Source organism: Euleptes europaea, chromosome 14, assembly GCF_029931775.1.
Source record: "Euleptes europaea isolate rEulEur1 chromosome 14, rEulEur1.hap1, whole genome shotgun sequence".
In the NCBI taxonomy this organism is placed as follows: Eukaryota; Metazoa; Chordata; class Lepidosauria; order Squamata; family Sphaerodactylidae; genus Euleptes; species Euleptes europaea.
The window spans coordinates 31,809,591-31,826,775 of NC_079325.1; the positions used below are offsets into that span (position 1 = coordinate 31,809,591).

Sequence of the window (17,185 nt, forward strand, 5' to 3'; positions counted from 1 at the left end):
AGGGAGAAAGACAAATTGAGGCAAACAGTATACATAAGGCCTGTACACAAACAGGAAGGGGGAAGTGGGCAGGCAAGGGAAGGAGGCCACAGAGGCCAACACCCAGGAAGCCTAACAGCCTGGTGGGAATTTTGCCAACTGAGGCTTCTTCTGTTGCTGCAGCAGTGGCACATGGAAACTCTAAGAGGGCAATGAAGAAGGGTGTGGGTTCCAGCGGGATTGCAGCTGAATTAAGCATCTCCAGGGGTCTCATCCATTCACTAAGAATCCATTTTAGTGTGCAGTCAACCTGGCATTTTCTGTGCAAAGGTACAACCACAGGAAAGAAAAATAGTGCTGCTGAGGCTGGAGGCCAGCAATCAAATGAGAGCTGCGTTGCTCTAGCAATGGTGTTAAAGAGCGGAAGCTTCCAGCTTGCAACGTTGAGAGAAAAGGAACAACGGTTAAGTTGAAGCAGACAATAGGGCTGGCATCCTGTCAACAGCTGACAGGACCGTTACCAGTCAGAACAGAAACTAAGTGACAAAGTAGAACATACACAACTACATTTTTATGTTAGTTGTCAGGGTAAATCTTTTTCATAATTATTTGAGTAGTGTTAAATATCTTTTCCTCCCTTTGGTTTGCGCTGACTAATAGTTGCTCAACATGACATCTTTTCTGGTTTTATTGAATATGCTGTTTGTAAGGCATCCCCTCCCCTTTCAGCTGATGTGGTCTACCCTTTGTGGCTGGACTCCAGGCCATTTCGTTTCAGAATGCCGTCTTTTCCCAGTCATTCCACCTTCCCCTCTCAAAGCTAACAGCAGTGCTTCCATTGACGTGATGTCTCTACAACTAGAAAAAGTCATGAAAACCCATTCTGATCTATCTTATAGTTGACAGTATGCAAGCATGGACAGACAAAAAAAAAAGCCTTTTGCCACATGTTCTGGGCTTATCTAACACCCTATTGTACTAAGTTAGGTCACTGTCGCTAATCTGCTTATGCTTTTCCCCCCAGACAATAAATAGCCCTTTATGCAACAACAACAAAAACAAATTATGATGTACATTTCTAATTATGCATTGTAATAAACAGTTAAATATTTTATTTTTGAAACATTTACAGAAGTGTTAAGTTATACAGAACAACATTTTCCTTCTATACAACACTTGCATAGCAGTGTTCAGTTGTCTACAATTGAACCAAAGGAGAAGCTCTCCAATGTATACCCAGTTTACTTTACCTTCCTTTAAAACACAAGATAAAAGCAGGGGAAAAAGATATACAAACTTACAACAGCAGGATCTATACAATACCGCAGTGTATGATACCCAGACACAGATCTAGCAGACGCGGCCACAGAGATTGTGGGCAAAAGTAATAGTTTAACTCCAAGTCATTACTGCAGTTCTGAAGTTACCAAACACAATCCACTGGGGACTTCTCCCCCATGGGAATTGATAGGAGCTATGTAAGGATTCGATTCCCATGCAGCTTTCCCAGGAGAACTTCCCAGTGGACTGTGTCCAATCTATTTGCATAGATGAATAACACAAAATATGTAACATCTACAAATATCAATGGAAAATGGGGGCGGTAATCAAACCACTGAAGGTTAACAAGTACACTGTCCAGTTAACTGCAAGAAACAAAGCAATATGAACATATGTTGAACACATTTTCAGCAAGTTGCAAGATCTGATAGAAGAGCTACTAAAGTAAACAGGGGGTTTCTTCCCCCTTTAGTTTTCAACAGTACTGCAGGTCCTACAGAGAACCCTCATAAAAGAAGTGCTGCTTTGTAGGAGCAGAACCACAGCAGGGGACTCTGCATTTGGAGACAAGTGGACCTAAGGCAGAATCCATAGCAAGAGAGGTGCAAGGAAGAAAGGGCCTGAGAAAAGGAAAGGGCAGAATGATTTTGATCCCATTTTTATCACTGCTTCCCACTTTAATGAAATGGAAGTTTTCTGACAGTCCATCAAAGCATTTCTAACCATGTATCTCTATTGTTCTATGGCTCTTGCAGTTCCCATTTATTTGGCCTCCTTGGCTACCACTTGAATGGATTGTTCTTTTAACTTAACAGGAATGTTTCCAGTGGACCACTGGAAGGCCAGTGGTGGCCAACAGCAAGCCAAGCCAAGCTTCAGAGGTACTGGCAGCAGCACAGAGGACATTTAAGTTAGACTTGGCCCACAGTGTAGAAAGAGGAAATGGGTGAGCCTATGCCAGGGGGGGAAATCCTTTCATGTTTTTCAGGCATCCAGAAAAGTCTAGTTTACAACTAACCCAACACTGGAAATTAAATGGAGGCATGGATTCCAGACACTAGAGTGTTTCAATAGAACTATTAAAGGTGTTAAGAAAAGTGTAGTGGCTGTATAGTGGTTAAAGTATCATATTGGTGGTAGTGGAAAGTGCCAAGATACAGATGACTTATAGCAACCCCATAGGGTTTTCAAGGCAAGAGATGTTCAGAAGTGGTTTGCAATTGCCCGCCTCTGCGTAGCAACCCTGGACTTCCTTGGTGGTTTCCCACCCAAATATTAACCAGAGCTGACCCTGCTTAGCAGCCAAGATCTGATGAGATCAGCCTAGCCTGGGTCATCCTGGTCAGGCCAAAGCATCATACTAGGACCTGATTAAAATCCCAATTCTGCCATGATGGGTTGCTGGGGGACCTTGGGCCGGTCATTCTCTCAACCCTACCTACCTCACATGATGGTTACAAAGGTAAAATGGGGAGGAGAAGTAATATGTCATACTGAGCTCCTTAGAGGGCAAGTGGGATGAGACTGTACTAGAAAAATGCATACAAGTTTGAGAAAAATCCTATTCAGAGCTCACTGGCACAATGACCCTCAATTCAAACACAGGGACTTTTTACATTGTTAGTTGCACAAATTTAAGCTTATGTTATGATGTCTAGGCAAGCACTGTAATAAAATGTGACATCTTAGAGATCAAGAGCTAGGCTATTCAACAATGGCTTCTAAAATGATGACCTTCCCCAGAAACAAAGAATAGTTCTTAGGGTTGCCCAATCTCCACAGGCTCAGATTCTTCGGTAGAGCCTGAGAACAAAGCGGTTGAACCTGGTAGGATGGGGCAGAGCCTTGGTTGGTGAGGACAGAGAATGGCATCTAGCAAGGTCAAGGGAAGAGTCTAGCTGTTTCTGAAGACTCAGGAGTAGAGCCTGCTGGACAGGGAGATATCAGGTTGGTACTGAACAATCTGGGACTCCAACAATGGTACCTGCATTATCAGTGGAACACAGAAGGGATGAAGAGGAGGCCTATTTTTCATATGAAAAATCAGAAGGTGGCATACACAGTGGGTTAGGCACTCACATTAGGTTTAGAATTCCAAACACTAATTAGTAGATTAACAGCATCGTCCTATGCAGAGTTACTCCTGCCTAAGCCCACGGAAATCAATTGTAGTAAGTTTGTACAGAATTGCACTGTTAAGACATTCCTAACTTGTGCTATGATTTTCTCTAACTCCATATAGATCGTTCCTTATATGTAGTAGCCTCGAGGAAAAACATGATCCAGGGATTATGAGCATGACTCTGTTAAGACTAAGCCTTTCTGGAAAGGAGAAGAATTGGGCTTCCTTAAGGGTTCAAGGTCTGTGCCCAGAGCTGGATATAATGCACATATGCCCCACTGCAACTCCATTGGTTTTGTCCCTAGACCACCACCTTTTTAGAGCCCCAAACAAGACTTACAGCACAATCCTATGCAGAGTTACCCCAGTCTAAACCAATTGAAATGAATGGGCTTCAGCTGGAGTAACTCTTTAGGATCGTACTGTTATTTATCAAGAAACCTTTCTCTCCTCTTCTAGACCCCTCCCTCAAAATCTGTTTTACAAGAAAAGCCTCTCTGGAACACTATATCATCAGGTTTACAGAGCTATCGCTATTTAACATTGTGATTCTAATCAAACTATCTTCCACCCTTTAACTTTCACCATATCTTAATATTGTAAGGAATCACGCAAGTTTGGTGTTTTGTATAACACCAAGGAGAACGTGGTACTAAATTTTTTCACCAACACAGAAGTTTAATGAACCTGTAGGATGTATTTCAACCTGAAATGCACATTCATCAGGCATATATGTGGAACACCATTTTAAAAATTAAAAAAAAAATGTCTGTGGGAAGTCTTTGTAAACCAATGTTAAGTCTGTTCGATGCTTTCAAAATGGATATCGGTCACTAAATTTCATTTACATTTTTCAGAGCCTAACTTCTAAAGGCAGAGTCTACTTTGTGATGGTATTTCTAACCCACTGGTGTCCTGGTATAGTGTCCAACCATGACAGCATTAAAGCCACCAAAGATGATCAGCGCTTAAGAGGAATTCAACTTTAATCAACGTGCAGAGGACTCTATTAGTAACATCAGGATTAGAAAATTCCTTCATTGCCCTTACATGACAGAGTTTGCACTAAAGATCAGTGGATACTCTGCTTGCTCAGAACAGCCCTCCCCTCATCGTGACCCTTGGAGGAGACAGAATATTCTTCATTCTACAAAGTATTTGAACAGCTAAGCATCACTGGCTCTTGTACGTTACTAGTGGTGCCCTGAACATTGTCCTGAAAGATTAAGGTAAGATTGCTGCCTGGATTTTTATTGGGTAACACAAGGCTTTGTCATGGTCACCGGGCTGTAGAATTTACTCCGAATATTCAGTACACATCCTATCAGATTACACATCCTTCATGATCATTGCCTATTCATAACAAGGCTGCTAGCCACATTATGTTTGCATTAGTGGACAAAAGACTCCGGTTCACTAGCAGACCACTGGCCAATTCCTGTAGGCCATCTAAGGCCTGCAGGTTGCTAAAATCCTGGCAAGGAGTGATGGAACAGAAAAAATATTGGCCTGATTCTGCCAAGCATGTTCACAGTTAAATCCTATACAGGGTTAGTCTACATAGGATTGCAGAGGAACTGCAGGATTGCCTGTACATTGCTTAAGCATGAGCACAGGTTTAGCAATTCTAACAGTTAAAGAATTCCTTACCTAGGTAGGCACTCTTGTTTTGTCAGCTGACAGCATACAGCCCAATGAGAGGGATTCTAGCTATAAAAAGGGGTAAAATAGACCACACAAGATTCAAATCAGCCCATTTCTGTGTTACACAATAACAGATTGTTCAGACAAAATCTCCAGTATCTCTAAGAGTTGTTTTTCACATTTCCCAAGGGTAATCAGCATCCTTATAGTGAATCCCCCCCCCCCGCCCTCGGTCTTGGGTATACTACCAGAGAACACACTGTGTAAAAGGAGGCCATCTTGTATGTTTTCCCAACTTCACCCAAGGTCAGTATCAATGGTGGACACCACTGATGATACCCAACACACGGTGGCCCAAACATGCTCAATTCTGTTGGATGACATGTTCAAGCTGGAGAAGGAATTCCCCCCTGGGGATGCCAATCCCAGTAGCAAATTCAACATCTAGACCATCTACACAGCATCATAGCTTCACTCCTCCAATAAAAGACAGATAGGCTGAGGAAAAAATAGCTCACTGAAGAAGTAAAAAAAGCCCTTCTTGCTCCCTTGTACAAAGACAACAATTAGCCCTTTCTTCTGTGGTATCAGGATTTAAAGGAAAGCCTGGAGACAGAAAACATTTTGGTATCCAAGACAGAAAATCCAAATTGTACCCCCCCCCCCAAGGTGCGCAGTTTTGCTGGCCGCAGTGGTACCCAAAATATGCCAACCAATATAGGTTGCCTCACACTTCACTGTGGTAGAACTGACCTTAGAACACCCATTTGGTTACAACAAAAATATCGGGAAGCGGAGAAGGATGAAGCAGTACTGACTTCTCAAGGCTTACTCGACTGCCTCTTTTGAACAGGTACCATCACCTCTTGACCTGCAACAAACTAATAATATCCCCCATTCCCAGAATTTCAGTCTTGCGCTGTTTATTAGAGAATCTGCTACACATCATTTCAATGACCTTGGATCATTTCAGAAAGTGCTGTACACAATAAATTATTTCCACTGTCTTAGTTTTGCCTGTCCAGATGCACAAATAGCTGAAACCCCACCACCACATTCACAGTTGCTGAGTTAATTGCACAGTCCTTGAGCAACCAAGTACCTTCATAATTCTTCTTCTAGAACTCTTCAACAAGTTCAATTAGACTTAAAATGTTACACATTCTTGAAAAAGTACTTTAATTCACAGAAATCGGGTGGGTTTTTTTGTTTTTTGTTTCTAATATACAGTAGGTGATTACTTTGTTTAAAAAATCCATTCTTTTTTCCATATATTTTCAGTATCTGACTATACAATAACTTCCTATCTAAAGCTCCCCCCTCCCCACATTATCCAGCCTCAGTTGCCTGTGCTTTAGGAATCAAAAAACCAAAACAACCCCCAAAAATATAAAGATCTATCAACAATTTTTTACTAAGATCATTTCCCATAGTTCTGTCACGTAGATCATCTGGAAAGTGCAGTAGAAACACGCAAATGGACACAGCACACATAAGCAATACTTTATCATGAAGTGTGTATGCAGATTTTAGAAAGATTCATACAGAACTGACAGGACAGTTAAATTTCTATTTACAGAATTTGTTAAGCTAGTTTCCGGTGGGGAAGAGGTTTGGATGAGATATGTGAGGGGAGGGGGGGAAGAACAGAGAAAAATACTTGGGGACATCAAAATGTCTTTCCTCTTCCTAGGAGAGGCTGATACACCTATACGTTTAATCATTCATACCTTCACACATGGGAAAAACTGCACTTATTTTTTACTAATACAGCTACATACACATACACAAAGTTAGCATTAAGCTATTATTCCACTACGGAGCAAGGGTGGTCCTTCTCTTCAGAAGAACATCTTGAGTGACAGTTAACTGTGGACTTGAAGATCAGAAGTCAATGAGAACAAGTTTACTATATCTAGTAGTTTGACAAAACCAAGCATATCAAGATGGAAAGAAAAGGTAAAACCCATTCAGGTAACACCTAAGCTGGAAAGCACTTACTCTCAACTGGCTGACAAGGAGTGCATGCTAGCTCTACAAAGACTGAAGGATCTGAATCAAGGTTACAGTCATTTTGTCTACTGGGAAAGAAAAAATTGGCTCCAAATGTTAACACTATATGCAGTTACAAAGGGAGACAGCAAGAAACCCAAAGGGATTGAGGAAAAATTAACCTTTAACAATTTTGGCTACATTGTAAGAATCTGGGGGGGGGGGGGGGAGAGAGCTTTCAGGGAAATCTGATGTACATATAAAAGTTCTTCTACAGGCCTGAACCCACAAGAGTATCCTTTTGTTGCCACGATGCCCTCTTCAACCAAGTGTTAAAATCAACAGAAAAAGGCCTTAGCCATGCTTTTTTACACGTTTTATGATGTTTTAAACTTGTAACTTAGTTTGCATGGGATAACTTCCATGATGTTAATATTTATTTTTTTAAATGCACAGTCCATTCCTAAGCAGGTTGCGGAACAGTACAAGTTAGGGAGCGAACGTCCTCTTTCAAAGTGCATGATCTTTCTTTTTTTTTTTGCCTATACTTGATAGGTCACAAGAATCTCATTTTGGCAGCGCCCGAAGTCGGGCCAAAAAACCTTCCCAACAGATTCCCTTACATCAGAGAGGGACAAGGCAAAGCTATTTTCACTGTCCTTTTCCTTTTGACTTTTTTTTTTGTAATGAAAGAAAGAGGTTGGGGGTACAGTTTTGTTCCACTAGATTACGGCGGGGGCCAGGAGTTGGGAGTATTAGTCATAGGCGTTTCTAGAAAGGTTACATGTAATTCATTTTTCAGGGAGAGTTTTGGGTGGAACTACAGGGGTCAGTTGCAGCAAGGTGGTTAATGAACAGTAGCGCTCCTTTAGAGAAAGAGGCTAGGCGCGTGGAGAGAACAAGAAACTGCGGCAAGCTGTATCAAGGACGTGCTGTAAAGGAGTACAGAGAAGTCCCAAGAGAGGGCTCCTTCCATTTGCAGGGTCATTTTAAATTAAAAAACCAAAACCAAAACCAAAGCCACCCAACAACTAAAAATAGCTCCTTTGGGGGGCGAAGGAAAAAAAAAACAAGTTGGATTTAGGTACGTTACAGAAACCGCATCTGTTACTGATTTGACTGCTACAGGTCTATGAGCTGATCCACTAGCAGTAGAGACCTGGCTAGGTTGGGAAGACTGGATTCAGAGCTTCCACTGTTGTTTCTAGAATGCCCACCTGAAAGTGTGAGAGATAGCATTTCAGTATTGAGCAAGAGACAAATAAAAAAGTTAGTTTTAACGTTCTTTTTAAAAAAATGATATTCACAAGCAAGCAAAAAAGGAAGAACAAGCTTAAAAAACAAGAGAAAGCAACTCAGAATCTAACTAGGCTGTCAGTTACTGTGGTAGAAGCAGAAACTTCCCCTTTTAATCCATCAGTCTTGTTACAGGCAGAGTTGTAATATCCTGGTTTTAGGAGGGATTCCAATTTCTCACTTGGCTACAAAACGTTTCTTCAAATGCAGCGTTCTGTAGTAGAAATAATGGATGGGGTTCAGGGCTTCAGTGCCCCCCTCTCCCGCAATCAGCTTAACTCATCCTCCTTTCCCCAACAGAGGGGATATTAACAGGGCCATATGAATGATCACGGCATGCCAAAGAATCCAACTAAACCATTTTCCTTGGATTGGGCTCTTTGACGTCTGGTGCAGCTCAGAGAACACACTGGCTGCTCTTTCACTGGATGAACAAGGGACTGACGGACCTTACTCTTCCTGTTCTAAAGATGTCAACAGATTGAGGAACAGGAGAGGATGGAGCTGGTTGGAGAGAGGGGTGCTCCTGTGCGGGCCCAGAGGTATATGAGGCTACCTTGGTGTGCAGAGGGGGGAAATACAATTTCTGGACTGGACACACAGCCATTCAACTGTTCGGACGACTATCATCTGTTCTCATTGGGATATTAATTTAAAATATTTTTTTCCTAATCTCTACAGCTCATTTCAAGGGATTTTGTTAAGATGAACTATTCAAAAGAAGAAGAAAGAGTAGGTTTTTATACCCACTTTTCTCTATTGAAAGGAGTCTCAAAGTGGCTTACAATCACCTTCCCTTCCCCTCTCCATAACAGACACCTTGTGAGGAAGGTGGGGCTGAGAGAGTTCTGAGACTGGCCCAAGGTCACCCAGCAGGCATCATATGGAGGAGTGGGGAATCAAACCTGGTTCACCAGATTAGAGTCTGCCGCTCTTAATCACTACACCACGCTGGCTCTCCAACATCCCATGTTCTTACCACGATTAATGGCTTTAGGTTTTCCCATGGTTCAATGCTATGGGCCATCTTGAAACTGCCAGTCTTCCCAAAAAACATAACCCAGAAACAAAATGGGGGAAACTCCTGAACTCTGCCCTTCTTTGCTGTATGATGTGAGGCCCTGTGCCTTAATGCCTTCAGGCAGATGTCAATAGAACCTGCCATTGCAAAAAAATATACATATCAAAGGAAGGAGTTCATTCTGCAGATGCTCCCAGCTAATTGTGGTGAGGATCCAAATAATTGTGCAGTTCCGTATGCCCAAGCATTGGGGAGGGGAAGGAAGTTCAACTAGTTTCTCCCAAACAACATACTACAGAGCCAACTAATTTGAAATCGATGGGGCTTTCAATAAAGGGTAAACAGCCCAAAATTCCCTGTAGTAAGGAGCCTAACTGTGTTTTCGGTACCCATTCGTACATCTCTGTGGCACAACTTGATCTCCACATCTCAATTCTGCTGTGGCTTTGGATCACAGTTGAAAGGCCCCACGTAAGATGCTTAGAGGCAATTTTTATGTGATCCAGACAGGGAGTAGTGATGATGGCAGCATCTAAAGTCTCAATGGTTGAAGACTGAGGGCTGTTCACCCTCTTGGTGGACCTGTGATCTCCTCATCCAGAAAGGAAGCAAGAGCCAAAAGCCATTTACTGCTGTCATATCACTGAAGCAGAAGAAAACTGAGCTGAAGCGCGGCATGAACCCCCAGGCAATAACCTTACAGTGCAGTTATTGGCCAGACATACTACCGACAAAGGTGTTGCCTTGAGATCTCAATTCGCCCCACTCTTTCCTGCTTACCTTGTGAATTTTTGGATATCAACACAGGGATGGGGTCAAACTCATCTTCTGTCACTTTTTCAGAGCCCTCTGGGAGATCAAAGCCCGAGATCAGGTTAGTATCTTCTGTAGCATGATGGGGAGGGATGGTAGTCAAAAAAAGGGGAGCAAAAGAGATAGAGCAGAGAAAGCCAGTTAGGTTATAACCAAAACAGCGTTAGCCGCATATGTTTTGTTGGAGAAGGGTTAGCAGCCAGAGGGTAAAACAGTTAATGCACAGGACAGGGTCTGCTGGATTTTGGACAAGAAAGCCAATGGATATGCAAAAAACAGGAGAAATATATGAAATAAGGAAACACACGCATAACAGAGGCAGCTTGTGAGAGAGAAAAGAGTCAAGCTGCACTAGAGAGTTAGGAGTTAGTAAAGCTGTCAGGGACTCAAGTCTGTAAGGCTACAGGGCAAGAGAAACATGAAAATACATACCTCATTTCAGACAATACAACTGCCCATGTCTAGAATTTGGTAGGCCCTGAAGCATTCACACAGAGGGACAATTTGGAAGAATAGTTGCCTTGTGCTGCCTTCTTAAAGATAACACAATTGCACAAACTGGGACAGCACCACAAATGCACACGTCTCTCTGTGGAGGTACCAGTTCTCCCAAATGGTACTGCTGTAAGAGTGCCAAGAGCCACATGCTTGTTGTGGCGTCCCTGACGCTCTCACAGTAGGGGGAGAGAAATTATATCATCACTTGACCCAGAGCCTAGTCACACCAATTATAATTCTGATGCAGATTTGGATGAGAGCCCTCTTAATTTTTTTTCCCCTTGGTGGTTTCGTCTGAAAAAGTTGCAGGTCTCCAGGAACAGCAACCACAGAATTCTGGAACTGCAGTTAGATCCAAGCAGACCTAGGTAATGTGCCATCACAGGGGATGCTAGAAGAAGCATGGGTGTGCTCTCTAGATGCATGGGATGCATACCCGATGAGCTACCAAAGCTTTCTGCATGCACCCAGACACAGAGGAGGGCGCATAACTGGGACAAGACAGGAAAATGGCAGGAGAAAGTTGCCTCTCCTTCTCCCAGTAAGAAGCAAGCCAGTACACACAAGGCTTCATAACAACGGGCAAAGTGGCCTGTTTAGAGGCCGAAAATTCAAGCTCAACAACAGCAGCAAATTAACCAAAAGTTCTTCTCCAAATTGCCAAAGCTCTGTAAGAAATCAAATCTCCTTTCAAACTGCAGCTGGCCGTTTAAAGAAAATGGAATTACACAACAGTTCATTCACATTTCCTCCAAAGGATGGTCACCATGATAAAAATAAGCTGGAATGCTCTCAGAACCATGAATCGCTGCATAAAATTAGTCACCTTACAAATAAGCAGGGTGACAAAACAACTACTTGCACCGGACAGCATCTCTCCGCCTTCTCCTTGCCCTTGTCCACGGAGTCCTACAGATGCTAGTTACTGTCTTGTCCTTCATGAACAGCAGCCCCAAACAATGTCAGAAATCCCACCAAACCCAGTGGGACTTCTAAGCAAACAAGCTTAGGACCAAGTGGTACAGTGAGGGGGAAAAGTATTTGATCCCCTGCTAAATTTGCCTGTTTGCCCTCTGACAAAGAAATGACCAGTCCATAATTTTAATGGTAGGTTTATTGTAGCTGTGAGAGACAGAATAACAACAGGAAAACCCCCAGAAACCCAGAAGACAAAAGTCAGAGATTGATGTGCATTATAATGAGTGAAATAAGTATTTGATCCCCTATCAACCAGCCGGGTTAGGGTTAGGGTTCTGCTGTCGACAGAAGCAATCAATCCATCAGATTCCAAACTAGCCACCATGACCAAGACCAAAGAGCTGTCCAAGAATGTCAGGGACAAGATTGTAGACCTGCACAAGGCTGGACTGGGCTACAAGACTATTGCCAAGCAGCTTGGTGAGAAGGTGACAACCCTAACCCTAACCCTAACTGTCAACCTCCCTCGGTCTGGGGCTCCATGCAAGATCTCATCTCGTGGAGTTGCAATGATCATGAGAACGGTGATGAAGCAGCCCAGAACTACACGGGGGGAACTTGTCAATGATCTCAGGGCAGCTGGGACCATAGTCACCATGAAAACAGTTGGTAACACACTACACTGTGAAGGACTGAGATCTTGCAGAGCCCGCAAAGTCCCCTTGCTCAAGACAGCACATGTACAGGCCCGTCTGCAGTTTGCCAATGCACATCTGAATGACCCAGAGGAGAACTGGGTGAAAGTGTTGTGGTCAGATGAGACCAAAATCGAGCTCTTTGGCATCAACTCAACTCGCCGTGTTTGGAGGAGGAGGAATGCTGCCTGCGACCCCAAGAACACCATCCCCACCGTCCAACATGGAAGGGGACATATTATGCTTTGGGGGTGTTTTTCTGCTAAGGGGACAGGACACCTTCACCGCATCGAAGGGATGATGGATGGTACCATGTATCGTCAAATCTTGGGTGAGCACCTCCTTCCCTCAGCCAGGGCATTGAAAATGGGTCGAGGATGGGTATTCCAGCATGACAATGACTCAAAACACAAGGCCAAGGCAACAAAGTAGTGGCTCAAGAAGAAGCACATTAAGGTCCTGGAGTGGCCTAGCCAGTCTCCAGACCTTAATCCCATCGAAAATCTGTGGAGGGAGCTGAAGGTTCGAGTAGCTACACATCAGCCTCGAAATCTTACTGACTTGGAGAGGATCTGCAAAGAGGAGTGGGACAAAATACCTCCTGAGATGTGTGCAAACCTGGTGGCCATCTACAAGAAACGTCTGACCTCTGTAATTGCCAACAAGGGTTTTGCCACCAAGTACTAAGTCATCTTTTGCAAAGGGATCAAATACTTATTTCACTCATTATAATGCACATCAATCTCTGACTTTTGTTTCTGGGTTTCTGGGAGTTTTCCTGTTGTTATTCTGTCTCTCACAGCTACAATAGACCTACCATTAAAATTATGGACTGGTCATTTCTTCGTCAGAGGGCAAACGGGCAAATTCAGCAGGGGATCAAATACTTTTCCCCCTCACACTAACTGGTTCCATCAAAATAGATCAATAGGGTTAACTCTCTGCTTCGCACTACCACTAACAACATGGCAGCTCCACTCATACCATCCTAGGTCACTTCTCAGCCAGATGCTTATACAAGGAACCCCCTGTTCGTAACAGCTTTCTGTGTGCTGATGCTTTGTTTTGCCCAGAGCAAGAAGGGCAGTGTAAGAGAAAGATATTGTAGCAGTGTGGTGGTAATGTGTACATACAGGGTTGGATCCCACATGTTTTTCAAGTCAGTGCCCTTCCAATTCCCTCCCTCTCTGCAGCCCACATCCATGTGGATTTTGTCCATAAAGGAATCATGAACGTGAGTTGCTCGGAATTCCATTACAGTGGAAAAGAAGCCACCCCACTCCTTTGTTCACCAGGAGAAGCTCTGGAAGGATCCACTGCATTTATTAAGAGAAGGAGGAGCAGGAGAACTTTGCTATCAGTCTACATCAGGGGTGGGGAACGTCAGGCCCAGGGGCCATTTAAGGCCTGTGAAATCATTTGGTCTGACCCTTTGTGGGTCCTGGCAGATCTCTAGCTCAGAAGAATCTAAGACTGGTGCTCCGCCCCCTCCCGCGGACAGGAATAGCCTCTATTCAAGGCGGATGTGAGATTGTTTTGCCGAGAAAAGGAACCTTCCCCCCCTCAGAAGAGTCGTTAGCTATGGAGCTGCTAGGACTGCCCAAGAAACTGTGTTAACCCTTTCCCACCCGGGCCATGGAGAAACGTATTCCCTCTGTACTACAAGAGGGCTGGGGGTGGAAGTGGTGACAATGGAGGGGTTAAAGGGGACAGGGCCAGAATGTGCGGGGGTGGGGAGTTCTTAGCCAGTGTGTCCTCATTTCATCCCTGCAGGTGGAGTTAGCAGGAGACGGCTGTAGAATCCGGCCCCGACCATGCGGAGCAGGAGCAACTTCGGCGTGCGGCTGGGCAGCTATGCCTGCCTGCTTGCCCGTGTGGGAGGGGTCATCTGGTACAGCTGCCTGCTTGGGTGGCTAATTTTTAAGCTGATAATTTTGTATGGCCCGCGAATGATGCTATAAATATCCAAATGGCCCTTGGCGGAAAAAAGGTTCCCCACCCCTGGTCTACATGGTACTAAAGCAAAAGACGGAAAACATAAGAAAAAGCCACGCTGGATTGGACCAAGGCCCATCAAGTACAGCAGTCTGTTCACACGGTGGCCAACCAGGTGCCTCTAGGAAGCCCACAAACAAGATGACTGCAGCAGCATTGTCCTGCTTGTGTTCCACAGCACCTCATATAATAGGCATGCTCCTCTGATCCTGGAAAGAATAGGTATGAATCATGACTAGTATCCATAGTACCCCGTCCAGAGAAGCAATGTTTACAAAATTAGGATGGAGGAGAAGATGTGGGAAGGGCAAAGGGGTGAATGCTGGCAAATATTTAGGCTTCACCCATATTTAGGCTTCACTTTTGTTGGGGATGAGGTTAAAGAAGTTGCATGGAAGAGGTGAATCTGGAGCTGGGCCTGGGAAGAGAGGGGCCAAAAGAGACAGGCCCAAAGGGGTGTTTTGGGTCTCTCTGGCTTAATTCCTAGCATCTAGTGTTAAAATAGTGCATCAAAAGATTCCTGCTACAGGCTTGCCCTCCTGAGTCACAAGACCCATTGCTTGAAATAAGCCCTAGGAACAGCCAGTGATTGACTTGATTGAGTAAAATACGGCTTCTTGGGACTGTGCTGCCAATAGAGAAGGAACACATGTTCAGAAGATGTAGAGCCAAAATGATACCCCAGATCTGAGCTAGTGTATATGCTGGCATTGCCCCAGTTTAATTTCACACATTTTCATTTCATTGTTCAATATATACTCTTCCCCCGCTTCCTCCAACTTTATAGTGCAAACCTATGTAGATTTACTCCAGTCTAATACACAGGGATAACTTTAGATAGGACTCCACTGTTAAGCCTCCATTGGTAATAATGCTAAATGGTACTTTACCTTTGTGAGTTTGGGATGAAATGGCTAAAGGAGCAAATTCATCCAGAAGGTCAGCAGCAGCAGGGTTAGAAAGCAGAGAGCAGTCAAGCAAGGAGTCTTCCCCAGTGACAGAATCTGATCCCAGTTAACAAGCGACAGCAACGGCAGCAGAGAACAGTACACAGAAGAGCAGGTTAGCAACCACACCTGATCACCCGTTGGATTCCCCAACCCACCCTGAGCCCTTTGGACTAGGAGCATGTTAAAAGATTCTGGACTGAAATGGGGCAAAATTAGCCATTTCTGAAATAACTGCAGGAGGACTTCAAAGAAATCACTTACTCATCTATTCTGCAGCTGGGGGAAGGAGAGTCAGCAGCATTTATATTTGAAACTAAGCTAAACATTCTTCTCTAAAAGCGTCAAGCTGGACTGTTGGCCAATCACCAATTACCAGCACCAAAAACCTTAAGTGAAAACTTAACTGCTGAAACTTCAAACGTATTCCCCTTTGTTACTTGTATTTCTGAAAGGAACTTCATTCACAAACTTGAGTAAGAATTCTTGTTTGGGGGAGAAATGTAAAGGGCCTGGGTACTAGATCTTGAGGGAGCCCCGTGGCGCAGAGTGGTAAGCTGCAGTACTGCAGTCCAAGCTCTGCTCATGACCTGAGTTCGATCCCAATGGAAGTTGGTTTCAGGTAGCCGGTTCAAGGTCGACTCAGCCTTCCATCCTTCCGAGGTCGATAAAATGAGTACCCAGCTTGCTGGGGGTAAAGGGAAGATGACTGGAGAAGGCACTGGCAAACCACCCGTAAAACAAAGTCTGCCTAGTAAACGTCGGGATGTGACATCACCCCATGGGTCAGGAATTACCCGGTGCTTGCACCGGGGACCTTTACTAGATCTTGAGGGACAGAAACTATATTTATATATTGTGGACAGGATTGCTTCTCATCTGCTAAAATGTGGGACCTGGTATTTGGGGTTTCAGCCTTTGTTTAATCATTTCCATGGTTATTGCTTTTCTTTCTTCTTTGTTTATGTGTACATATCCTAGCAGCAACATACAGATTTGTTTTTGGTTTTTCAAATTAATAAAATTATAAGGAGAGTCAGTTGAACCTGCAGGAAGACCCAAAGCTGGGAAGGCACACAAAGCCACCCATTTTTTCACAGGCTGGACTACTCTCATTGCCTGTTTTGGCTTAATGAATTCCACCAACCTGCTCTGTTTGCAGCCATAGTATCAGTCTGCGATGATACACACTGGGGAACGGGGGCCTCAAGGCCTGGTATGAGACTGTCAACAGTTAGGTCGGCTTGTCCTTTGCGATGGCACAAAAGAGCAGAACAGAAGCCACAAGTTAGGTCAAGTTCAGCAGAGGCAGAAGAACACAAAGAAAAGGCAGAAGGCTGAATAGATGAGACCTGGGCAGGTAGAAAGGTTTTATATCTGAGCTACGGTGAAGTCTGGTTATTTGCAGGACTCATCTCAAAATTACCCTTCCAATGAGTTTACTCTTATGCACACAGTAAGACATAGCAGAAGATCTGGAGCTTCATTCACCAGTGGATCTGTGTATTTCCACACCTGTTTTAGAGTCCGGTATTTCAGTGAGGCTTCAGTTCATAAGAACGTAAGAAAGAGCAGCACTGCTGGATCAGACCAATGGTCCATCTAGTTCAGCATCCTGTTTCCCACAATGGCCAGCCAGTTGCTCCAGAGGCCCCCAAACAGGGCACAGAGACTACAGGGTCTGGTGCCTGGCCCCCACAACTGGTATTCAGAGGTACTTCTAGTGGCATGTAATTCTTTTCCCTAGTGTGATGCAAATGAAAAACTGAGTTTTGTGGACAAATACACAGGTTCCTTCTCTCCCAGTCATGAGGAAGAGCAAAGGTTATCTGGAAGGAGGCAATTTAGCTGACCCCCAGATGCAGTTCCAGCATCCAGACACATGCCGCACAGCAACAGATGATGCCGTTGTGGCTCCCATGCATGCGAAGGGAGCATGTCAAACTCCCATCTAACATACACAGACAAGCCTAAAAAACGAATA

General features: G+C 44.1%; 1 protein-coding gene across 1 annotated transcript in view; it reads right to left on the bottom strand.

Annotated features, from left to right (window-relative positions):
* Positions 1–8,082: 8,082 nt before the first annotated feature.
* The window catches only part of AAK1 (AP2 associated kinase 1), an 86,662-nt gene continuing 77,559 nt past the window's right edge, over positions 8,083–17,185 (bottom strand). The window contains exons 18-20 of the mRNA XM_056860250.1: positions 16,349–16,450; positions 10,116–10,220; positions 8,083–8,235 (exon numbers count right to left, since the gene is read on the bottom strand). Of these exons, the coding sequence (XP_056716228.1) occupies positions 8,141–8,235; positions 10,116–10,220; positions 16,349–16,450 (302 nt within the window). The 3' untranslated portion in view covers positions 8,083–8,140. The remainder of the gene's footprint in view (positions 8,236–10,115; positions 10,221–16,348; positions 16,451–17,185) is intronic.